This window comes from Anopheles funestus, chromosome 2RL (genome assembly GCF_943734845.2).
Source record: "Anopheles funestus chromosome 2RL, idAnoFuneDA-416_04, whole genome shotgun sequence".
Classification (NCBI taxonomy): domain Eukaryota; kingdom Metazoa; phylum Arthropoda; class Insecta; order Diptera; family Culicidae; genus Anopheles; species Anopheles funestus.
This window is the reverse complement of record NC_064598.1, coordinates 4,122,629-4,147,107: the sequence shown is the minus strand read 5'-3', so window position 1 is coordinate 4,147,107 and position 24,479 is coordinate 4,122,629. Positions and strand designations below refer to the sequence as shown.

The 24,479-nt window shown below is 42.7% G+C and overlaps 1 protein-coding gene across 15 annotated transcripts in view; it reads right to left on the bottom strand.

Moving 5' to 3' along the window:
• The window catches only part of LOC125761596 (RIMS-binding protein 2-like), an 87,913-nt gene that overhangs the window by 24,318 nt on the left and 39,116 nt on the right, over nucleotides 1–24,479 (bottom strand). For 10 of the 15 annotated variants that reach the window (XM_049422850.1, XM_049422849.1, XM_049422853.1 and 7 more), the window contains 11 exons: nucleotides 20,545–21,084; nucleotides 18,461–18,964; nucleotides 11,301–11,841; nucleotides 11,097–11,214; nucleotides 10,855–11,006; nucleotides 10,552–10,743; nucleotides 4,657–4,847; nucleotides 4,307–4,553; nucleotides 4,077–4,237; nucleotides 3,558–3,819; nucleotides 358–791 (listed from right to left, as the gene is read on the bottom strand). In XM_049422850.1, coding sequence (XP_049278807.1) covers nucleotides 358–791; nucleotides 3,558–3,819; nucleotides 4,077–4,237; nucleotides 4,307–4,553; nucleotides 4,657–4,847; nucleotides 10,552–10,743; nucleotides 10,855–11,006; nucleotides 11,097–11,214; nucleotides 11,301–11,841; nucleotides 18,461–18,964; nucleotides 20,545–21,084 — 3,342 coding nt within the window. The remainder of the gene's footprint in view (nucleotides 1–357; nucleotides 792–3,557; nucleotides 3,820–4,076; nucleotides 4,238–4,306; nucleotides 4,554–4,656; nucleotides 4,848–10,551; nucleotides 10,744–10,854; nucleotides 11,007–11,096; nucleotides 11,215–11,300; nucleotides 11,842–18,460; nucleotides 18,965–20,544; nucleotides 21,085–24,479) is intronic. The other 5 variants (XM_049422864.1, XM_049422863.1, XM_049422855.1 and 2 more) reach the window with 4 other exon arrangements.

The following is a 24,479-nucleotide window of genomic DNA, read 5'->3' as shown; positions in this document are numbered from 1 at the left end:
ACGGTTGCTCGGAGATCAAATGCAACGAATTTTGGGTATCATGATGGAGTGGAAGAGTGGTGAGTACAACTACCAAAAACAACAAACTATCATCCCCATCTGCTTGTAGCGGAAAAGCGGGACAATTGTAACACATAACGGGAGGCAGAAATTATTCCATCCCTGCTATAAGTTGTTTTCCCCTCAACGGTCGTACCTGTTGTGAAATACATTCTGACGACACTAGTCGGAACCGTAAAGAGGCATCTTATGCTAATCCAAAAAGGAAATCAAAATGGCTAATTCTCTTTCCCACACCGTTTCGCAAATCCTGCGGAAATATGTGCAACAAAATGGACTACTGGACTTCACACTCACCTGCTGATGCATCGATCCCGGGTAGATCTCCTTGTCGCTCAGGTTTTCGTCGTGATCGATGACCTGGTTGGGATTCATCTGCTGCATCTGATTGTTCATGCCTCCCATCACCTGGTTGTTCATCATTCGCTGGTTGCGCATGTGGCCACCCGGCTGCGGTTGCATCGCACCCCCTGGATTCCGGTTCCTAGCGGCGGCACGCACTTGGTCTTGATTGTGTTGCGATTGTTGTTGATGATGTTGTTGTTGTTGATGTTGTTGATGTTGTTGTTGTTGTTGTTGTTGTTGTTGTTGTTGTTGTTGGTGAAGAAGTTGTTGTTGTTGTTGTTGTGATGTCGATAGTAGGGGTGGTGGTTGTTGTTGTTGTTGTTGATGTAGTGATGATGATGAATAGTTTAGTCCATTTTCAGTATTTGGTTCAGGGTATCCGAAGCCAATAATTTTGAAATTTTGCAATATCATCGAACACACGTGGTACACGCGTAAGCGGCACGTAAGGGTTTGTTGTTGGTTGTTTTTTTTATTGGTTGTGGTATTTGGTATTGGTTAGTTGGTAGTTTGGTGGTTTGGTTTGGTTTGGTTGGTTCGTGATGGTTATGGTTTTTGAGCAGCAATGAACATTTTGGGCGCGATGAAACGAAGAACGTCAATCAAGCCGACGACGTTGTCGATTCAGGTTTATTTGGCGGGGACAGTGGATCAATGATCAAGAGTTCAGGGAAGGTAAGGAAGGCGGAGGCAGGAGTCGTTGAACGGAAATGGGAGAGAATGGTTTGAAGGGAAGAAAACAAGAAAATAAAGGAAAAAAAGTAACAATACTGTAAATTAAGGTATGCAATTGAAACAGCAGAAAACATTGTTTATACAGATTCACCATAAACCGCAGAGACGGAAAATGTTTTGATGCTTACTTTACAAAACTGACAGTGACTACAGCTAGCACACATGCTGTCCTAGATAAACGGAAAGCAACTTGAAACATAGAACACACGTTAAGATGCTGTTTCAAGGCGTGGTAGTTGAGCAGAAAACGATGCACAGAAAGGAGGTGGCACTGATGTTTGGGGAGGCACTATTGATTGTGTTGTGGCGAACGATGTAGCGACAAGCTATGTTACATTGATTTTACATTTCACAGGAACACATCAATAGTGAGTTTAGTATTTAGCTTACATTAGAGTCATTTTTTAATTATACAATTACTTGAGAAAGTGATTTAAATACGAGGAAGTAGAAGCTTCCATTTAAATTCGCTTGGTTTTTTGATTGAACGAAGCAAATGCGCGATAAAGATTGTGAAACGTTATCCAAAATCTGCTCCTACGCAGAATACATTGATAAAGGTGATGCAACTGAATCATACGACGCTACGAAAATTTTTTTCGCTCATGAATTTCTTCTCTCCACAAAAGAACCGAGATGGGCAAAGTAATGCAAAAGCCACGTAATTGCGCATCTTCATTCTAGCAAATAATGCTGGAATGTCGTGTGCGTAATGCAACGCAACGTAACGTAAAATAACAAAACTTGAGCATAAAATTGCTGATGTAACTCATTGTAATCAACAAGTGTCCAAGAAAACGTGATTTACTGTTGGAACTGTGACGATACGCGTTATCACTTGAATTGTTTTTTTTTTCCTTTTGCGGACAACTCGTATTAACATTTTTACACTTACATTCTGAACGATTAGTTTGAACTTGTAGAGCTAAATTCGTCACTTTTCAAATCACACTTTAACTTTTTTTTTATTTGTAGAACAACACAAAACGTAACTTGCTTAGAAGAATCGAGATGCTTCCGTTGCGCGCGACAAGCTTTTGGAAACTGTCGCGAATCGGCTGACCACATCAACGGCAAGAGACAAACGTAAAGGGTGAGCGAAGAGAAAAAATTGAGAGAAAACGCGTGTGACGACACGCTAGATGACGTGATCGTGTTTAGGTCTTACGATGGCAGTACGAATTTCGTGATTAAAACTGGTTTACCAAAACGACCTTTGTACATCGGTTATAGACGAGAACTATAGACGAGACTTGACAAGCAATCACGTTTTGCAAAAAATATCGTATGGCGGTTTCGTATGGCGCGATGCTTAATTGCTATAAATAGCCACTGGCATGAAGCTATAATAGCAGATAAAAAAACGATTAAGTTATTTTTATTCAACTTTCGTTTTTCGTTTTTCGAATTGTCAGATGGAACAAGACATAATAGAATCATTAGAGAAAATCATAGAAAAGAAAAATCGAAATGATATCATCACTATCGCCATTATCATCGTGCCGTTTTCATTTCCCATTCTCAATACTTCACGCGTCGGTTGTCTTTCGACCGCATGAATGGGAATGGGTTGAATGACCGATTGTTCGGCAGGGTTACTCAGGGTTGTTTAAACTCAGCTTCCGCTTTGTACTTTTTAAGGATATTTGAAGATGTTTTTTTTAAACACTTATTTATTGTTATATGAGTTTTTATCATCGTTCCAAGCGGTTCTAACTTCTACACATTGTACAACGACAACGGGTAGCTTAGGTAAGTGACACAGATTACAAACAGTTGTGAAGGTGAGCTGAGACACAGTTGCGACTACTACCAGAAGGGATAGAACTATAGAATGTCGCTGGTATGGTGTGTTAATTTGCTGTGACATCTGTATTAACAATTGAACAAACGAATGAATGGACGGGCACTAGGGTGGGGTATAAAACGATTGGCAACATATTATGTACAATGAAATAAGATTATCCAATGGTGGGTGCTAATGAGTGTTGAAACTGATAAAGAATAGTCGGTTTAAATGGAAGATGAGTTACGACAGTGATCAGTGGAATCAGGACAGATAAGATCAGGGAAGTCTTATCCGAAAGGATAAGATGATGGAGATGGTCCTTTGAGGAATCCTGTTTCCAGGGTTTTGAGGGGTGCTACAAATCGTGTACTACCGGGGGCAAAACAACATTCATTCCATTCACACACACACACGCACTAAACTAAATAGAATAAATATAAAACAAAAGAATGCCAACCCTAGCAGCAAACCGATCTTTGTTTTGTGCAACTTTTTTTTTTGTTCGTACGCGTGAAGACTTCGCGGTTCGATACGGTGTGCTGGTATGGCCAAAAAAAAAACGGGCACTGCGTACGCATGGAACAGAAGACACCAACACAAAACGCATTACTGGTGGTGGCATATTTACTTGGTATCATTGTCGGTGTGCTGTCCGCCGACTGTGAGTCACGCGATTTGGTCCGCACGGTGACGGCCCGCGGATTTAACCCGACCAGCTTGCCGATATCGATGAGGGCATGGTCACCGGTCGGTGAGTCCACATCGGTTACCTTCTTACCGTCGGCGTACACAGCGTAACCGGTTACCGGGCCGGATGAGGGTGGACGCGTTACCGGTTGCCAGGTAACGAGCAGTGTACCATCCTGCGGTCCAGCTTCGACTTGGATCTCCTGAGCGGAAGTGGAGCACGCGTTGGAAGTAACAACGGGACAGAAAAAAGATAGAAAGCAAAAGAGTCAGAGTGTGAAAGAGGATAACAAAACAGCAGCAACAAACAAAATCGAGGCAAATGAAAAGTAAATCGATCGGGTGACGGGTGGGGGAGATGAGGAGGAAGAGAGAAAGAGAGAGAGAGAGAGAGAGAGTGACGAGGTCAATGCAACGATCGTTGTGAGTGCAATGGTGCGTTAGGGCGAACAAGCATTACCTGTGGTGGATCTGGCAGTCCTTTGGCTAGGGTGCGGAAGTCGGTGTACGCTCCGGGCGCTTCCTCTGGCGGTGGTCCAGCTGGCGGTGCCTGCTGCTGTCCCGGTGCCCGCAGATGCTTGGCGCGCACCGTCACGCGGTACTGTGTACTTGGTGCTAGTCCTGTTCGAACAGGGGCAAGGTTTGGTTAGTCGCCGCTGCATCGTACAACTATTGGCGCACCGTACTTACCCGTTATGGTGTGCCTGTAGACACCCGGCTTCACCGTTCGCACCTCCACATTGTTCACGCAAACCACGTGCTGATGGTTGGAGTTCGCCGGTAGCCAAGAGATGACGGCACTCGAGCAGGTAATGTTCGTGGCCCGTACAGCCGACGGTCCTAGGTGGGCCGTGTCGCGGCCAATGATCATTGTGCAGGCAGCGTCGCGCGACGTTCGCCGATTCTGCGTCACGCTACGCACACTAATCCTGTGTGGCTGTGTTGAAGAAAAAGTGTTGACATATCACAAGCCCTTCTAGAACGGTAGAGCTTCTCGTGAGGGTGAGTGTGTGTGTGTGTAAATATGGTCGGATACGTACTCGGTTGGAATCTACGCCTTCTACAAGGGCCCGGGTGCGTTCGGTTGCCTTTACCGTCACCTTGAGTACACCGTCCACGTACACGTGGTAGCTCTCGATCTGATTGCACATCGGTGGATCCGGTTGCGACCAGCCGATCAGTACGCTCTTGTTAAGCTGCCGCTCCAGGGTTAGGTGCTTCGGTGCAGGAACTAACACGGAGAACATTAGTTCGGCGCCAGCTGCGGCAACGGTTCGGCCAAAAAAAAAAGGACACGAAGGGAAAGGACAGAGACCGAGGACGATAGTGGAGTAGACAACCCTTTCGCTCACAACAAACAAACGCAATAGTGGAACATTATCACATATAGTACGTACGAGCAGATAGAGGATGCAGAAGCGCACTAAATCACACACTGATGGGACAAGGATGCACAGAGAAGTAAAAGTAATGATGCAAGATAGAGCAGACAGCACAACATGTCTTAAACTTAAACTTAAACAATCATTCTTACATTGAGTGTTTTGAAGTTGTATAGTTTTTATGCTGTGAAAAAATAAATATAAAAGTATTTCAGTCTGGGCTAGAGATGAGAATAACAACTCTTTTTAGTGAATCAGCTCAGAGTGAATGAGTCGTTATTAGGAGTCAAAAAAACCTATGATTGATGAAACTTATGATGAAACTTATGATTGATGCGACTTTGTTGAAATAATGTTCTTTTCACTCAAATAATGCTTTAAATAAAAAAAGAGTAAAAAATAATAAAAAAAAATTCTAAAAATTTGAAAATTTCTTAAGACTATAGCCTTAGTTTTTTTTGGGAAATTTTGAAAAAAAAATTAAATTGATTTTTTTTAATGCCAATTGGTTACAATAAGTTTCTTTTCACTCGAATAATGCTTTAAACAGAAGAAAGCATAAAAAATAAGAAAAAAATAAAAAAATTTAAAAAATTTGAAAATTTCGTAAGGGGTTAGCCTTAGTTTTTTTTTGAGTAATTTTGAAAAAAAATAAATAAATTGATTTATTCTAATACGAATTGGTCGAATTGAGTTTCTATTCACCAACTTTTCCGTACGATGTCAGAGAAGGAGTCATTTGTTTGACATATGGTGCATCGTAACTGTTCCAGTAGCAGCTTGATCGATTCAATACTCGCACTCTCGTACCCATATTCTGTGCTAAACGATCGTCGAGTGACAAATCCTTCATTTTCTACCCATTACCCCAATACACCAACGGTTCCGTAAACGATCTTGGTTCGTTTTTGATTTCCGGCATGCTGGAAAACGGCTCTACGCAGAACGCCAGGCTCAAAAGGGTGTGAAAGAAAAATGGGAACACATTTGAAGCCGCAATAGGTTCCATTCTAACCGGTGGCTTAATGGTTCGCTATCGTCCCCGGTTCCGCACCGCGATATATGGCCGGATGGCGTGTAACATGAAAAATGGTTATCTTCCGGCTAGTGAGCACCACCTGATGGGTACCGATCTATTTTGCATCGAGAGTATCTGTCTGTTGCGGGCGCAAGCATTCACCACCATGCGCTAAGGATGGCAAAATGGCAATTTGAGGTTGGGCTCGATTGTCTCGTGATTTGTATAGTGTTGCCTTTTTCTTCAGCGCCCCTTCCGCGCCAATTCTTTTACAGCCGTTCGAGTGCCGTTAGTATGATGGCTTAAATGTAAGATTTATTGCAAGCGCTCAAAAAGTATCACCACCACAAAAGGTGCCACTCGTGCTGCGGTTTCGGGCGCGATCACTTTCACCTCGACCTCGTGCGTTTTCCTCCCCATTAAACTTGGCAAGTCATAAGGTCGGCCATATTGGGCGACACTATACGGATGGTGCAATGGCGTTGGTAGTGGTTTAAAGAATTTTTTTGCTGCTGTTTCTTCGCCTTCCTGCACTTCGCTTTTGTTTCCGTTCGCCATGCTCGATTGAGGCGCGAGTGCGAGCGTAACACATTGTTTCACGCAGAGATAACGAGCAAAAACGAACAAGCAACCGCCATGTTCCGATTCCATGCGCTCGAATCTCGCAAAAAAGTAGAGGAAAAAGCAAGGATGTTCGGTGCTGTTACTGTAGCGCGCCTCACACGTGACATCATACGGGCGCCATATGCATACGGTTCGGAACGGTGGCACGAAACTGGGAGGAAACGCAGAAGAATTGTACCAGCACCAGCAGTACTACCGCTGGCAGCTTTGTGGCAGTCCAGAGTGAAACTGACAGGAAACATGCACTGACAACTAACACGCGATTTAGGGACGGTACGACCAGGCTCACCCACCCTAGAGTGGCTCGCAGTGACAGAAGATGTAAGGATACGACTAGCAGAAGACAGTTGAGCCGGTAGTGACATGCTACCGATGGACATGGGGATGAAGATTCGTTTCTCTTTTTTTTGTTTGCTGTTTTACTTTTCAGCACAACACGAAAAAGGGGGAGAAAAAGATCGAGAGTGAGTTTTTTTTGTGCACAATTCAAACGAAATAGCTTTTGAACGTTTTATGCTTTTGAAAGAAGAAATATGCGACTGTGTGTGCGACTGTGTGTGTGGAAGAGTGTAAAATTCCAATTATTTATCTGTCGTATTCAACACCTCGTCCTTTCGACCGGAAAGGATAAAGGCATGAGACATGAAGGTAACCCACACGGTACAGCTATGGCTAGGCGTGTCGTACGATGTCGTTACCTTCTTTCCAAGGATCAACACGCACGGGTCCTTCTTTTTGAGGCCTCGAGGAATGCCTTCACAATGGCGCCGACACACACACACACACATACACACAATCGTTGGATGCTCGAATCAAATCAACATTCGAAAGTGAATTGCAAAGTGTGTGGAAGGAATTCATTTCCTTCCCGTGTCGGACATTTCACTCGAGTCTTTACAGGAGAGGAACGAAAGAAAGGCATGCTTCATGCTTGTGCTATTTTATTTCCAAAGTGTTACCACGGTTGTGGTAACGTGAAAAAGAATATTATTCTAACCTTAATCATGAAACGCTTGTTGCAAACAATAAGCTCTGATGTCCGCACAGGAAGAATGCATTTCCTTGGTGAAACATTAATTTGTAAAATTGTTCTTATCTGATGCCCAGAAGGTCAAACGAATGGATGTGTCTAAAACATTAAAAAAGCAGTGAACTCCGTACGACCTGAGCTGTGTGAGATATCGCACGAGGCACTGCTGTTCGCGACTCAAATGGATGGAAAGAGATCTCATCGCATCCAATTGTTTCCTCGCCCTGCTACATACTTAAGAGAAAGCACAAAAGGAAGCAAACATATCCCGCTTGGGGATTGTGAAGATTGTACGACGAAGTATGTCTACGAGTGGAAACTATTTGTTCGGATTGTGTCACCATGTGCTTTGGGCGTTCAACTACCCTGGGGGAGATGGGTTTTTGTCATTTGCTAGTAGCATGTGGCAGATGTGATAGACCCTTGCCACCGATACCGGGTGGAATCAGTTAAGGCGGAGATTCGTTATTGCCGTGCAGAGCATTTCCTTACGTGGTGGAAAAGCACCACCAACGCGATGACGTCCGGGATGTCCTGTCACGTGGGATTTAAATTAATAACAACACTTTGCACGGTTCGTGTACATGTGTATGGAAGTGAATGTTGAACTGTTTTTTTTTGTTATCTGGAGGCGAAACTTTTCACCGTGACATAAAGCTTCTTGCCGACATACGGCTGGAACGAAGAAGCTGAAGTGGAAAGAAGGAGACTGCTATTCATCCGGATATTTCAAGGATAGTGCCAGCAAGCTCGGTCAGTCTGGCACGAGGCACACATGTTACTCAACCACTGAATGTTTCCATCTTGCTGGAATATCGATAAGGGAAATAATAAAAACTTAGGCTAAAAAAATACAATCAAAAGCATAACTTTTGCACCGCTGAATGGGTAAAAAAAACAACGAATAAAATATTATGTCTTGTCAGCTATAACTATGATTTGTTTCCGTGTTATTGGAAAACAGGTTCATCAGTGAAACAAATTTGAGGTACAAAAAAAGGAAAAGAACCCAACAAGACTGACAGCACGGCGTGCATCCGCATGAAGTAACATTTTGTGGCTTCAAACCCGCAAAAACTCCAGACGAACGTCCAGAAACCGAGGAAATAAAAATAGGACGCGCTAAACTTTAACGGGTTTTGATGTAAAGGCAAGAAAGTTTTCCCTGGGTAGGATAATTCCGTCCGTTTTCTCCATCTTTTCTACTGCTCACAACAGTCAGTTACGTCCCAAAATGTGTAACAACTTCTTATGCAGTTTGTGTGTGTGTTTGAATATTCATCTTTTTTGCTTCTTGCATGAGCAAAACACTCTTGTAAAAGTGTTTGCCGTTTGCTGGAACTAAGCCAAACCAAAACCGCTGTGAAGAACGAATGGAATAATGAAATGTTTTTGTGTGTTGTTGAACAAAAAAAAAATACTGCCATGTAAAATGTTTGCAAGAGTTGCAAGGACAAGGACAAAGGTGAACAAGTGTAGGGGCAGTACGAAACGCGATGTTTTGCATAATATTATAAAAAGAGTCTTTCAAACAACAAAACACTGTGTTATCATTAGCCCAAAGAAACAAAACAAATGGAGAATTTATTTCCATAAAAAACCAGAAAAATAACAGCTTAAGGAACTTAAGAATTTTGCAGATAATAGTCTATAAAAATGCTCACCATTTTTCGTATATAATTGATTATCACAAAAGTTATAAATGTAGAGTATTGTAGAGCTATTCCTAAAAAAACTGTTAACATATGTTCATGGCACTAAGCAAAAGATAGTTCATTTCGATAGCACGAAACAAAAATGCAGTTACAAAGGGAGTAGAATGTGGAAAAATTGTTCGATAGAATATTTGAATTATCTCTTTGCACAAGATTTCTTAGAAAAAGGGGAAGTTTATAGAAATCGCTCCGAATTCTGTACCGGGGATTATATACATTGAAGTTGGTTTGTATATAAAAGGAATTGAATTAAATTTTACCATAAGATAGCTGGCCCTCCTACGATTTTGTGTAATTAGTAAAGAGATCTTTATGGTACTCTTCCTTAAGAATAATAAAATTTGATGAATAAAATAATTTGAAACGTTCAAAAAGCGTTTTTCTTTGAAAATAAAGTTTGCATCCTCTGTTTTTCCTTTTTTTCTTATGTGTATCAAATTTCACTAGCCTGACTTTGATTATGACATTTTTCGTGGAAATTCCAGCATCTTTTACGATCGTAAGTATAACGGAGCTTTACCAGAATTCATCTTTCGCTTCATGGGCCATTTTCCCGGTACGCTGTGTATTTGCTGTTGTTTGGTGTTTTGTGTTCTATTGCGTTCATTTGTGTGAGGAAAGTTTGTTGCAGTAGCAAAGTTTAGTTTTATATGTTTGGGGGAAATTTGTATTTTGCTTCACTCGAATCATAGAGGGAAAATTGTACCCTAATCAAACAGTCAGCCTGCCGAGTGAACTTGAATGTGTGCTGCATTGGGAATGTTTTTATATTCCACGAAATGTTTCATTTGAGTTTGTTAAACAAGCGTTCTACTTTGATCGCACATGGTTGTGCTGTACGGAAAATGTTTTTTTTTCTACACAGCCACAAACAAACATCGAGAGACAGATAGAAAAGCACGTACATAAACGCACAAACACAGTGTGAGAGAAAGAGAGAGAAGTGGTAATATATGCAGACAGTTTTGCTACTGATGGGTGACACAGTCGGGAAGGTGCATTATGTAGTTAAGAAACATCAGTTAGACATATCAAACAGGAAGACAGCAGGACGGGACGAACATTTGGAAAGGTGAAACCAAAGAACAGATGTCTCGCTAAGGCGACAGGAGGGATCCTTCGTTCCTGGGAGAGTTTGCAAGCGAGTGCAGATTTGTTTGCCATACCTGTGTCGGCTTCATCGTCCAAATCCTGACCTAGGTCTGTGTGTGTTTCGCTGATTCGTGCCAGGTCTTCCGATGTGTGCGGTATAAGCGGATTGCTCGAGGGAAGTGGAGCCGGATCGAGCGGGATCGGGGCATCGTCAGCATCGCGCAACGTAGACACTACCGCCTGGTGGAACTCTAACAGGTCGTCACCTGTGCGCGAGGAAGATGTAAGTGGTAGATTACAGTGTTGAACCAGTAGACCATGGAAAAGAAGTTATCTTTTGGGGGAGATATTGATGAAATGGCGGATGGAACACTTACCTACTAGTCTCTGTACGAATGATGCTGGGACGAGACCTCGTCGACCGTCCAATAGCTCCGCGTCGAAGTATCCACCTTGCGGTTCTCCATTACCCCATACTAACAAATAATCACCTGCGCACAGCGCCAATTCACCTTCGGAACCTTCCACACTAAACCAGTAAACGTAAACGGAATGAGGGTTTAATTTATTCGATCGGCCAAAACGGTGGCGATGTGTATTGCCGAGAGCTCGTACTTACTCCGGTGGATCGTAGGAAAACCGTGCTATAAACACGCAACACCGGCCCTTGCCCGGAATGTCCAGCATGTCGACCTGAGGTTCTCCCGTACCGTTGAGAGTCAAACCATGGGATCGTGCTGCAAAAGGAAGCGAAAAGTTTGATTATGATCTGGATTTGATTAAAAAAAAACGAACGCCCCGGTCAATATCTAAGATCACTCACCGTCCAGCTCCATCCCGATGAGCGATCGGTTCTGGGTGTGCATGAAGGCAGGATTAACGCCATCGATTCCGGTATAGCTATCTAGGCCCCAGTTGGCGGGCGGAATGGGTGAACAGGGTGTGCCGCCCCGCTGACCGTAGCGCGTCAGCAGGTCCAGCTCGTCCAACGGTTTCATGTTGAGCTTCGAACTGATGCCACCGGTACCGCTCAGCAGCGGGTTGGTGTAGGTCGAGTAGGACGAGCTGGTGTTGTAGTTGGTCAGATTGGTGCCGAGCGTGCTGGTGAGCGGATTGGTCGAGGTAAGATTAAGCCCGGTACCCGTCCCGAGCCCGCCACCCAACCCGCTCAGCCCGGAAACGCCCGCCCCGGTGACGCCAGACGTTGTGCCGAGCACGCTCGCCAGTCCGCCGGTCGTGGCCGAGTGCGTTGGGAACGTATACGATGAGGCGACCGGTGCCACGCTCAGACCAAGCGTGTAGCTAGCCGAACCCGACGGTATCGAGTGTGTGTTGTGTAGCGACAGGACGGGCATGGTCGTACTCTACGCAGACGGCGGCGATCATCAACCGAACGACCAGGAGCAGGAGCAAAAAAAAAAAGGACGAGACAAAGGAAAATAACCGATATAGACATATAGGAACAAACGGCACGTCTTGATGGAGCAGTCGCAACGGCGACGCACAGGTACGTTGGTTCTTTTTTTTGCGGTTCCTCGACAAAGCAAACGGAAGGCACCCGGAATGCAGCAAGCACCCGAAAATACTTCAATGCGGACAATGTCTGGCATTCAATACGCGTATGCGACATACACGCCGATGCGCTAGGATGATTATACGATGGGATGGGTGGAACATGGTGATGGGTGGTTTGTGCGATGAAATGAATGAAATGGGATTTCGGAGCGAAAACAAACAGAAAGAAAATTCATATCCTGCCAAAAGGGAAAACTATCACCAACTACGCACTCTGTCCGCAGATGGATGCTGACAGACAGCCAAAAAAACCCCCCGTCTCTCTGTGAACCTCTGTGAAAAGGCAAACCAAAATGTAGTGTTTGTGATGAAAGGAAGAAAAACCGGAAAACCAAAGAAAACGATGTAGAAAATTCTTAACTGTGCGTCAAAACGGTCCCCATTGCCGACCCGGCCGGATAGGCTGAATTCAAATGAGGATGGAAAAATTGTCATGAATATGGAAATGTGCTAACGCTTGCTGTGGTGGGCGCAAGAATGGCGCTCAGAATTGGTAAGTCAGACAAACCATACAACCACTCAAATATTTGCCGTATAACGAATCGCTTGCTTACCCGAAACGGACAAACGAAACGGTGACCCCCTGTGGGTAAGTAATTGTGGCACGGTTCTCATACGGTTCGAGATTAAAAATTCCAATGAACGAACGAATTCGCTGGCAAAGATGAGTATCAATGGCGGAGCGAACGGTTTGTTCAGCGATTATTTGACACATAAATTCATAATGGAATTTGTGTTTCGTGGTAGTAGTGGTGTTTTTGCAATTGGCGACTTATCTATTGAATTGAAGTTTTATTCACATAGCGATGTGGTTCTATTGTGAAGTGACTTGTGTGATCGTAGCGATAATGCCAATGTTAATGTTAATCAGAAATTCGTATTTTTCGTTTTGATATTTAAGAAAAACAATCCTACAACCAATTCACATTTTCATAAATAACTATTATTGAGTATTTCGTGTTTTTCTGTAATAAAAAAAACAAATATTTTAGGAAAACCCGCAAACTTTATAAATCTCGTAAGATTAAACAAATATGGCACCAACATTCAATAAGACGGAACAGGCGTGTACAATTTGAATTCATGATGCTCTCCGTTGCTCTCCACATTTCAACAAACGCCCCCACTTACTTACTTTGGTGGTTTAAATCGACATGGTTTGGTTGAAATATTTGTTAAGCAAATATTTGTCAGCATGTGCTTTGTGCCTACACCGGTAGCACATCACGCACTGCACCGCAATTTGCCTGTCCGTACCGTTTTTTTTTTCTTGTTTTGCCTTCCCGAGTGGAAATTGTGATCATTTCACAACACCAGACACCAGATCCAGGAAAACACCCTTAACGATTTCCATCAGCGACCGGTGGAAAACTCATCGCAATCACAAACCACTCATTCACACACACGCTCGGTACACATGGCAAGCACACGCACTGGCGCCTACACACTTTCGGCACGCACGCAGACAACGAACCCTTTCCATCCAGTGAATCGAAAACGGTGGCAAACGGTTCAGTTGGTTGGGGGGCTGGTTAATTAAATGTCGTTCGCAAGGAAACTACTCACAAAGCGTGGTGGCACCACGTCGAAAGCTGCCCAGCAACTATTAGCAGCTCGGTGCGTATGTACACAGTGCGTGAGTAGTTTGTGACGAGAGATTTCGTCCCGGGGCACGTGCTGCACTCGTACTGGCCGGTAGCTTTTCCTCAACTGACAGGGTTGCGTTTTTGAGAGACGAACAAAAAAACTATAAGTCGAATTTGTTGTTGTAGCTTTTATCAACAAATCGGGCACGTTTGGCCTCGTTTAAAAGGTTCGTGAGTTTAAGTTGTTTTTTTTTTGTAAGGAAAAGAGACTAAAACAGCTACAACAAAAATGATATAACGACAGTAGAAGCTTTTGTTCGCCAATGGTGTGGCCACAAGTCCACAGTCCACAGTATGCAGAACCAATGTGCGTCATAAAGCTGGTGGTGTGCGTGTGTTTTAGCAGCATCAGTTGAACGTTACGATAGCATGAACAAGATTTTCATACTACGACAAGCAAACTAGGACACAACATCCCGACAAGAATGTATGATGAGTGTTGATAAGCAATTCTATGTTTGTTAAATTATTTTTAAAACAAATTATCGGAATTATTTCCAGAAAATGGGGAGAATTTCAGATCTACAACGGTTTATTATAGTACAGCCTGAATAGAATTCAGAAATGTCTCTTCTCCTCTGAATACTATGGGCGACATATAGTTCAGTGTTTGCAGATAAGGTTTTATTAAATATTTGTGCTGTGTTGAAATATGTTGTGGGCAATTGTTGAGCCACATAACAAAGTATTGAACAAGCTCGTATCAGATGTTTCTTTGTGCTTCAAGAAACTATTTGTAAAATGTATTCCGAATGAATGGAACTTATCGAGATAGTTTTCTACCATAAATAATTTCCTGCATGTCCGTCTTTTCCATAACAAGAACCATAATAAATTTGAAACATCAAAGGGTTGCTTCATTCCCGTCAAGTTATCATCAAACTAATTCGTTTTGTTCCACCCATAACTCGCATCTTTAACATTTAGTGTATTATTTGCTCACACCAGCACGGCCAGTAAATGGTCACAAATGCCTTGTCAGAAAGTCATAACCAGCGTCCATTAAAAACTTAAGCCCAGCCGGTGTGAAATCTTTATAGCAATCAGCGGCTCATTAACTGCAGCAGAGCGCCTTTAATCGTGCCGAAGGGTGTTTTTCGGAAGCTTTACATCCCGAAATGGTTCCGATTACTCGCACCCCATTGCCTTTCGGAAGGTTTAAAATTGGTACAATCTTAAACCACATGTTTAAGTTGATGACAACAAACAAAAGCGAGCTTCTGGCTGAATGTGAAAGTGTTGAGGATTGAGTGACGTGACTGGAAACCGTTTGGGGTTTTCTTTGCAAAAATGCTTCCAAACTGCCCTTGGTGTAACACGCACAAGAAAGGGACAATAAACACGAGAGTTATGGAAAAGCGTCCGTCCCATGTTAATCGCCCATATTCAAGCCATCGAGAAATGGCTCCCACAGTCTGAACCAGTGTGATAACGTTACATTATTTGGTAAGGTTGAATTCACGATTGATATTGGACGACGCTTTCCTTAGACCATTTCGGGGATGGATTGAGAACAGCTTGAAAAAGGGATGTTTTCATTTTGTGTTTCGATTGGTAGCTGAAAGGGTTTTTTTTTTGCACGCGGTGGGAGCTGAATGTTTCCTTAATGGTTGGCATCTCTTAAGTCGCTACAGCTACAGCTCGTAAGAATAGAAAATGATTCAATATCTCGAGGGAACCGTTTACCGTTTTATCCTACGGCAGCGAAACGACACATCCCTTGCATTGCTGCTCACTGCAGCGAAATCGATCGAAGCATAGCTTGTTATCCGACAAAAGCTTTCACGAATCGACCAGCTGAACCCACCGAACCCGGTGGCGCCATTTCACATGCGACGCGAGACACATAGGGCATGTGTTTAAGTTTTGAAGTGTTTTGCCTGTCGCTGATTTGCCAGCGTCGTAGCCGCCCCCCAAACGGTTACATTGGTACGCACCGAAGGATAAACGGAAATATAAATCAAAGCGCACGCTTCCAGTCGTACCATAACAACAAACAATTTTTATCACACTCCCCAACAACGGCAGCAACGGCGCACGGATGAAGTAGCGTTACAACCGTTTCACGACAAAAAAGCAGTACAAATGCGTGTGGATTTGTAGCGGCACTAACCGGCATGAGCAGTGCCTTAGCTGCTGAAGAAACTTCGTTTGTGATTGTGTCGGCACCAGCTGCTTGGCACGGCGGCAACCGTTGCGAAATGGCGTCGGCATGCATTACAAATCATTACATTGTATCGTGCTGTGGGCGTCATTGGGAGGCGGTTATTACATCATCCTATCTTATGGTACGGTTCAACGTTGGGAGTGTGTGTATGTGTGGGAAGTAGGATCAGTATGAAAAACGATTTTGGCCTTGCGTTTTTAGTGCTAATGGGTGTAAAAGGATAGTGAGCCCCGACCTTCGCGGCACAAAATGTTGATGTTCGAAAGATTTATGTACAGCCTTGGTTTTATGTATTTTTGAGCCATTTTTGGGGTAAGTAACAAAAAATTGACTAATCGTTTTGGTTAAGTTAAAAAACACGAATTTATACGATAAATTTGAATAGACAACATTATAAGAGGTTGCATAATATTATTTTTTTCTTTGCTTTGAAAATTAACAATGTCTTCAAGGAACATCTCGATAGCCTTCTCGATAAAAATCTGGAAGTAACCTCAAACTTGCCGATTTTGCGTCGGGATTTTTGTAATGAATCGCACGAATTCCATTCCAACCACAAAACCCCAATCGATCTGTTCGTTTCGTAGCCTCGGCCCAGACTTTTGGTCTTTAATTGAGATGAATGATAGAAACATGAGTCAGATTTTCCATCGAATAAACCAATTCCAAACGTTTGCCATGGAATGTTACGGCCAAAAGACGAACTGCTCGATGCCGTCGAATCGCCGCTAAGTGGCATCCGCTTGGTTCCAGCCGTGGGCTTCGGAAAGATGCTGAAAGTGTATTCATGTTTAAAGCCCGACCATAGCCGGGGTGGTTCTCCCGGCCGGATGCTCGTTCTATAATCAATTTTATTAGATCTGCGCCATAATTGAAAGAAAAAGGGCGGTGTAGTGGGTGCGTCTGTTTGCTGTGTCTTGTGTACTGGACGCATCTTTGCGGTTCACCAGCAAAACGACCGAATGATGGAAGAACATCATCGGCCCAACGGACCGTGCAGCTGGCGCTTCGTTGCTATTTTCATTTGCTGGCTGTAAATGAAATTTTGCAGCAAGGTTATGACCAACAGGACGAAAGAGGGTAGGTTTGTGAGAGAGATAGCGAGAGAGAGAGAGAGAGAGAGAGTGAAAAAGGGAGCCAGTTTGTACTTATTAAATGTATCCATCCGCAGTGGTTTGTTTGTCGCACCGGGAGTATCAGTTGAGTGGAAAAAGAAAACCCCAAAAATCAGAAAAAAAGATACCAAACCAGCCAAAGTAAATTGCGAAAGAAAAACAACCATCAGCGCAAAATCGCCGGCGGGAAAGTGGGTGTCAGAAAATGGTTCTTCCCGTTTTGATACTCTCGAGAAGTTTGATGTACATAAAAATATCGCCCTCCCTCGAAAAAGTTATGGATGTGTTTGTCATAAACAGGGCAGGAAAAAGGTCAGAACAACACGATTTGGTGGGCTGCTTGTGTTGTGCAAGGATTTTCGAAAGCGCTTCGAAATTTTACGGTTGGATGTTCCGGTTTTGCCAAACAATACCGCAAAACGATAAAACACAGGAATGGTAAAACACCAAATTTGTCGCTCATAGCTGCTGCCCATTAGCGGGACCAGTTGAGGAAGAATGGTAAAGGATGATGGGCAGGTAAACTGGCTGTGCCTCGATCTATGTGGTACTGAACCTACTCAAACTACGTCTTGGTTGGTTAGCTACGGGCATGCAATCGAAAACTGGGATAATGGGATAACTAATTCAAGAATACTGCTAAGCTACGGATCGATACGTGTTGGTACGTCTTAGCGATGGGAATGTTGAGTTAGCAGGCAACGGAGCTCACGCAAACTACTGCGCCAGTTTGGAGCGCGAACAGCAGCTAGTTGGTCGAATGTTCGGAAATCGAATAAAATTGCCATATTGCTGGAGATTTGTATGAAATTTTGACAATCCGAATAAAACCCATTGGTTGGCCGCCATTACTGCTTTGTGGTCTAATATTATAATCTTTTTCGAGTGATTTTATCATACAGCCAATCAGCGGAACGGTAACGATTACCGAGTGTGTGTCAAATTATTGTGTGAAGTATATGGTGGGATAAGGGATATTAGGTAGGGAAAACATATTACTTTATCGTTTTTGTGGCTTTCTGTTGATGCAGTTGTTTTTCAAATCAACTTGTCCAGTTTCACATTTGACACGATTTCACGATTATAAGCCTTCATAAGTGGAGGCGCCTGGTTATTTGTAGGTTAAGTTTGCAAGGAGACGCCTGGTGTTTTATTTTTACATGGAGGCGCCTAGTTCTTTGTGGTTTAAATATTCAAGGAGACGCCCGGTGTTTTACATTAAGGCACTAAATCGTTGGTAGATGTAGGAAAGCGCCTAGTCATGTTAATGAAAATTTTAGTCATGCTATTAAAAATTTTGCCGTATTAAAAACTATTTGAGAACCTTATGAAATGGAACGAAGGAAATAGAGCGTTGTAGTGAGATGAAGCATGGAATAAAAATGACTAATGTGGTATGAAGGAAGTATGAAATGTGCGGATGAACTAACGAGGGAAACAGGAAAAAAAGACACAACAACAAATTCTTTCTTTAAGGCACCTGGCAGAGGGGTGGCATGGTGGTGCTCATTGGATTTGCCCGGCTTGGCAGTGGCGAAACGTTAGCGTTGGTCGAGTAGTGATTCGTGCTGCTTCCACCCGTCGACGATGTAAGTGCGCTGTACTGGCCGTCTGTTAGCGCATGGCTGCTGGTACTGGACGTTACTCCCATCGAGCTGATACCACCGGTGATGGAGCTGATACCGGCGGCCATAGCCGAACTGACGCCAACGCCCGACCCACTACCGCCACCGCCTAGACCGATCGAGTTCATACCGAGCCCGGTAGTGGGCATGCCGCTGCCCGTCAGTCCAGACAGACCGCTCAGCATGGCCGAGGTGGAAATCTGGGATGCGAGGCTCGACGGTGTCTGGTGCAGGTGCGTTTGATGTGAGGATAGTCCGAGGCTGGTCGATACGCTCGTCAGCCCACCGGAGCCCAGCGCCGATGACATGATCGGTCCGGTTGTGCGTGGATGCTCTAGCTCGGCCAGTATGCGATTGTCCTAAAACGAGCGATCAGGACAGGATATCAGTTGTCGGATTCCAGTTGCCGCTTCCGTTCTCGTGCGTTCGTAGTGCGGGCTGGTCGGTTCTGACTTTGCTACGCTCGATGGTAAAGGAGACGAGGTTCTTGGTTTTATTTTCATCCGGCACTATGCGTGTATTCCATCGTTGCCTTTTACTGGCCAGTTGCACTACGAACCGTATACGCCGGCATACGGGTAGCGCAAGGACAACGTGGGACGGAAAACAAAACGAAGAATTCTTTGGACATTCCTTTAACGCCATATCGCTTCTATACCATTGCAACGAACGAACATAACGGATGTTAAACGCGAGAAATGAAAACAATGTGACGAAAAACCAGATAAGAGAGGCAGAGAGAGAGAATGAGAGATACTGCACACTAAATTGAAAGCAGAAAAAGCCTTAAAAATCTGTTTTGGAATAAAATGAACCGCATTTAGATGTAGTTTTAGAATTAGATTTTTTTTTGTAAAATGGAAGAATAATCAAATATTGCTATCTGATGTCTATTCTACGTTATAAACTATGTAAAAAGAACGTTTCAGCTATTCTATGCAAAAGAGTTTGTTTTTCAATTAAGATATTTCTTTAATTGAAATGGAGAATAGAAAAACTATAAACGAATTAAATGTTTAAAAAAACAACTGTAACATTTTAAATTTTCATGTTGAGTTATAGATTGTAAAATAAAACATGCTACTTAAATGTTCTTTTTTGTCGTGAAGAATCGTTCACAACTATGCCACATAACATTCAATTATTCATTGACAGTCAATAAATTAAAATCATATAGTACAAACACAATTGCGATTGAATGTACGACTCCTAACACAAATAATCCTATCTAACATAGTTTAAAAAAATCTATCATAATACAAAGAAATCACAATTATTCTATTCACTATTCTATTTAACCACTTCAGAAACGTTTTTATATTCTATTCTATATAAATGAATCACTTTCCAAACAAATAGTTTGCGAGCAACCGTTGAGGAAGGATTGCTTTTGCAGGCAATCCAAACAAATCCTCGTTTGGCCTGGTAAAGGCAAAGTTCAGTAAAATATACATAAGAAACAAAAAAATCCTACCAAACGATACATCACAGCAAAACATAGAAACACTCAAACAATACGGAATGCACCAGTTCAATAAAAACGATAAAAAGCTGCACCACACAGTTTTTCACGAGCAGTACACCATAATCCGGCACTGTTCGGGCTCGGCGGAAGCTGTTGAGTTGTTTGTTTGCAAACGTAAAAGAGCAAATAAGATTGAACCAAAGCATCGGAAAATATAAAGGGGAAAAAACAATTATTGAGAAACAGCAGAGAGGCCGATGAACAGAAGTGAAAGAATTGGGGCGACTGGTGCACGAAAAAAAAAGAAAAGTGTAAGCTTCAACAAACAAAAAAAAAAAGGATAAATTCAATCGAAACAAAAATCCTCGATCGCTCGATGAAAAAAAAACAACTGAAAGCAACATTGACTGACCATAAGTGAACAAAAGAACGTGAATGCAGTTTTGAGTTGGTTCTCTAGTTTAACACACATACATTAGCAATGGATAAACGTGCCTGTTCGATCTTTGCCATTATTCTATCAATCTCGGTCCCTTGCTGGTGTCCGGTCGGTGTGGGCGCCCAGGTGACGGTGCTGCCGCCAGTGTTGCCAGTGCTGCCGGTACCGATGCCACTGCTGCTGCTCATACCGATGCTTGTGCTGTGACCGATACCACCGCCAATGCCGTCGATGCAACGACCTCCGCTGCCACTGCCAGCGCTACCGCCTGCAGCTGAACTACCGTAACCGGCTAGCGACCGCTCGAGGGCGCTAGTGTTGGTCGTGACCGAGCTTGTATGGCCATAGGCGCTGCTCCCGATGCTGTTTAATGTTGCACTGACGGACGATGGATTGGTGGCGGTGCTGCAGCTGTTACCCACGGTGCCTCGCCCCGTCATACTATCGCCTATACCGCCCAACATCGTACCGCTCGATCCGCTCGGGCCGGATCCGATCGTACGGCCGGGTCGTGATTTTAGGGCAGCTGATAATTCCAGCTGTAGTTCCTCACATCGCACCGTTTCTAGTGCAGCCTGTACGGGTAGCGGCCGATGTTCAATGATTTCCAATGTTTGTTTTTATTTGTTTTGTTTTGTTTTTTGTCGTACACAGCGATATCATCCAATGGCCAATGGTTTCAGGAAGAGTGGCAGCAAATATCCACCCAAGGTTTTCGGCAGGACGACGACGAAACGCAAAGAAATAAAACACAATAATGGTTGATTCTTTTGTTTGTTATTCGGGCTCAGTTTTTGGCCATCAGTTTGGGTGGGATAGTAGGAGAAACAGGTGTGTCTGTTTGGGTATGTGGGTTTTGTGCATACTTAGTAGTTTGTTGTTATTGAACTGTACGTGTTTGTTGTTTTTTTTTTGCTCGTGATTTTTCTAATGCGGACATCAAATGATTTAAATTGATTGGCGAGAAAAGTGTATTCTGTTTTGTCACTGCTTGCGCTAAGCGAGGCAGAGGTGTAGTTCTTTCACGAAGAAACAGAAAGAGATAGAGCGCAAAAGTTGAACGGTATACACGATGGTGGATTTTTTTTGGTTAGTTTTATGCTGTTTGAGCTTGTACAAATAGTGAGTAGAAAGGCGCACGCTGGATAGAAGAAAGCTTACAAAACACAGTACACATTCATACATAGATAGATGCCGGTAACTACACAAATATCTAAATAGCTGACAGTAGATCGAGGAATACCGAATGGTAAGATACCACGTAAATGCTAGCACATTGAAATGAGGAAAGTTCACATATAATTAGAAGGGAATGTAAATGCGACAATAGCTCAATAAATTCTATTCATTACAGGCGCTCATACACTGGGATACAAAAATACGTTCAGTTAATAGAAAAGCAACAAACAATCTCCCCGTTAAATGTGAGATGAATTACAAAAGCAAACGATCTATTCGGAACGTGTTAAGCGCTAACTCTACAAAATATTCAGCCATTTTTTTTTTCTTAAAAGCAAAGAATGATTGAAACAGAATAGAAAGAGAAGGTTTTGAAGGTATGATAAATAAAAACAAATCCTAAAGTAACGAATCGAGTTTCAGGCTGAAACTGGTGCTTGCGCATGAGCATTGTTAAACGTTTATTTTTACACGAATCATGTAGATGCCTTTCGCTTGGTTCAATGAGTGGGTGCACTGTAGAAAACTGAGCTGGAAAGAAATTTCTTAGGCATGCTTTCTATGGAATGTTTGCGATTAATTATGATCATAACAATGTTTCAATTCTAATGGATGCGTAAGGTTGTCATGAAAACATCGAAGCATATCATTAATGATATTACCATTCTACAATACTGTTTGCTTGAAAATGGATCGATATTGAGAAGCATTTAGCGAATTCAGGATGTTATTTTTATTGGTTTGTTAATTTTTAAAACTACATCCAGTATCAGAAGAACCTTTTCAGTTAGTAAACAAGAACATAAATTTAAGTTCAAACTCCCAAATTTTATAACATTAGCAAAAGGATGAACAAAATTTGCTTGAAAAGATCGAATACAGGATGAGTGTGGTTGAAAGTTGCGTCGGTTAGTATGATCGGGCAACACGGAACATATGTCGATGGAAAGTTATTGGAGAGTTATTGGATAAAAAAACGTCAGTTTATATTTGTGTCGACATGCGGTCAATACTTCAGCTGGTACCATAATTTGTTGATAAAGTATTTGAAACATATTTTCTTCATATCACTGTCGTGGAATGTGCTGTGAAGGATTTACCATTGAAACACAGTAGTGTAGCAAACAAATCTTCGCCCAGCTTTTCTAGGCATCGGAAGACAAACGTCGAGCTCCAAGGCTCCAGTAAAGATACCACGAACCACAATGTCACAAACCAGACCGGGGGCTCGTGAGCGTAAAATTAATGTATTTTCTTCTCCAGTCAGCTCGCACTGTTCTTGTGACTTCTATAATTGAATAGCCACTTTGGGGGTAATAAAACAGACAAGCTCACGTAAGTTCGCTTGCGTATCGGTCATAAATCTCGCCCCACGGTTTTTGCGACGGTGTCAAGAGGCAAAAGTCGCTACTTTGCTAGAACGGTTGGCAGCCCGGCTGGGATGTGAATCGGCACTGGTTTGGCCCGTAAAGCCGTGGTTCGATCGTTCGCTGCGTACCAGGGGAACAACGAGGTGATGGTTTTATCGGTCCCTTTACAAGGGCGACGGCTGATTCGCAAGAGTTTTGTAAAATATCGTACGTTTCAATAAGCTGTTAAGGTTGTTACGGGTAGATTGCATGTGGTTTTACAGCGAGGAAAGTCTACAAGGTAGGATCGTACATTTTCTGTTTAGTTTGTGTTGTTTGGTGAATGGTTTTCTTTTCGGAACAGCGCAAAATGGAAAATGTGATAGTTAAATATATCATGACCATAGATTTTGTGTGGCCCGGCGGAAAGGTCTAATTTAATGATTTGGTAAGACACTTATAATTTTGCTTACAATCGTGAAAAGATTTCATTGTTATCCTTTTTTTGTGCTACAGCGAGCTCTTAAGTGCTCTTATAATCTTTTGTTGGAAGATCGAAACCCATCGATGATTTCTGTTGCCCAAGAGGCCTGTTGATATGCGTTAAAAGTGAAGTGGATTAAAGTAAATGTATTGTTTAGTATTTATAAGTTTAATAAAAATAAATGTTGTTTATCATTTGCATCCAAAGCGTATTACTCTCGGATACTTCAAATCGATATTTTAATTGGAATAAATAATCAAATTTAATCATTGCTTAGTGAATTGTGATTAACTGGGCGTCTCCATTGTAGACAATATCAAAAATCGAATGAAATGAAATGAATGAAAATTGCTATTGTTTTCAAAAAATGTAGCTTTAAAAAGTTGTTGAAGCTTTTGGCCATTTTTTTCTTTACAATATCAAAATTAAAAACTTGAACATCAACTACAATCACCTTCGATCATCGTTCATAATAGTTGGAAAGGATTTTACTTGTGCTACTGATTAGCAAGGGAAATGTTTAAAATAAATCTTCGCAACCGATTATAACAATGCGTTTCATTGATAATCGTTTTTAACAGATAACCTCAAATGCAGATGGTGAAAGAACAAATATTGCTCAAACAACAAGAAGGGGCGAAATATCCCAATATTTCGTTCCCCCATTTTCCCCGTCGAGTTTCCCGTGAGTTTGCCATATTTATCACTCGGCCATCTTCCGAAGGGACAAACGGACACAATGTTTCACCATTTGCTTGGCAAAGTCTGCCTTTCGCAACGGTTTCGTTTCCGCTTCGTCGACTGGAACCGGAACGGAAGCAAGAAAATGGCACACCATCGAGTAGGGCCGAGGATGAAAAATGTAACTTCTCAAGACTAGATCAGGTGCGGTCGAGAAAACTCCGGTCGCACTAAGGTTTTCCTGTTTGTGTGCTACCTCTTGCGTTAAAAAATCGCC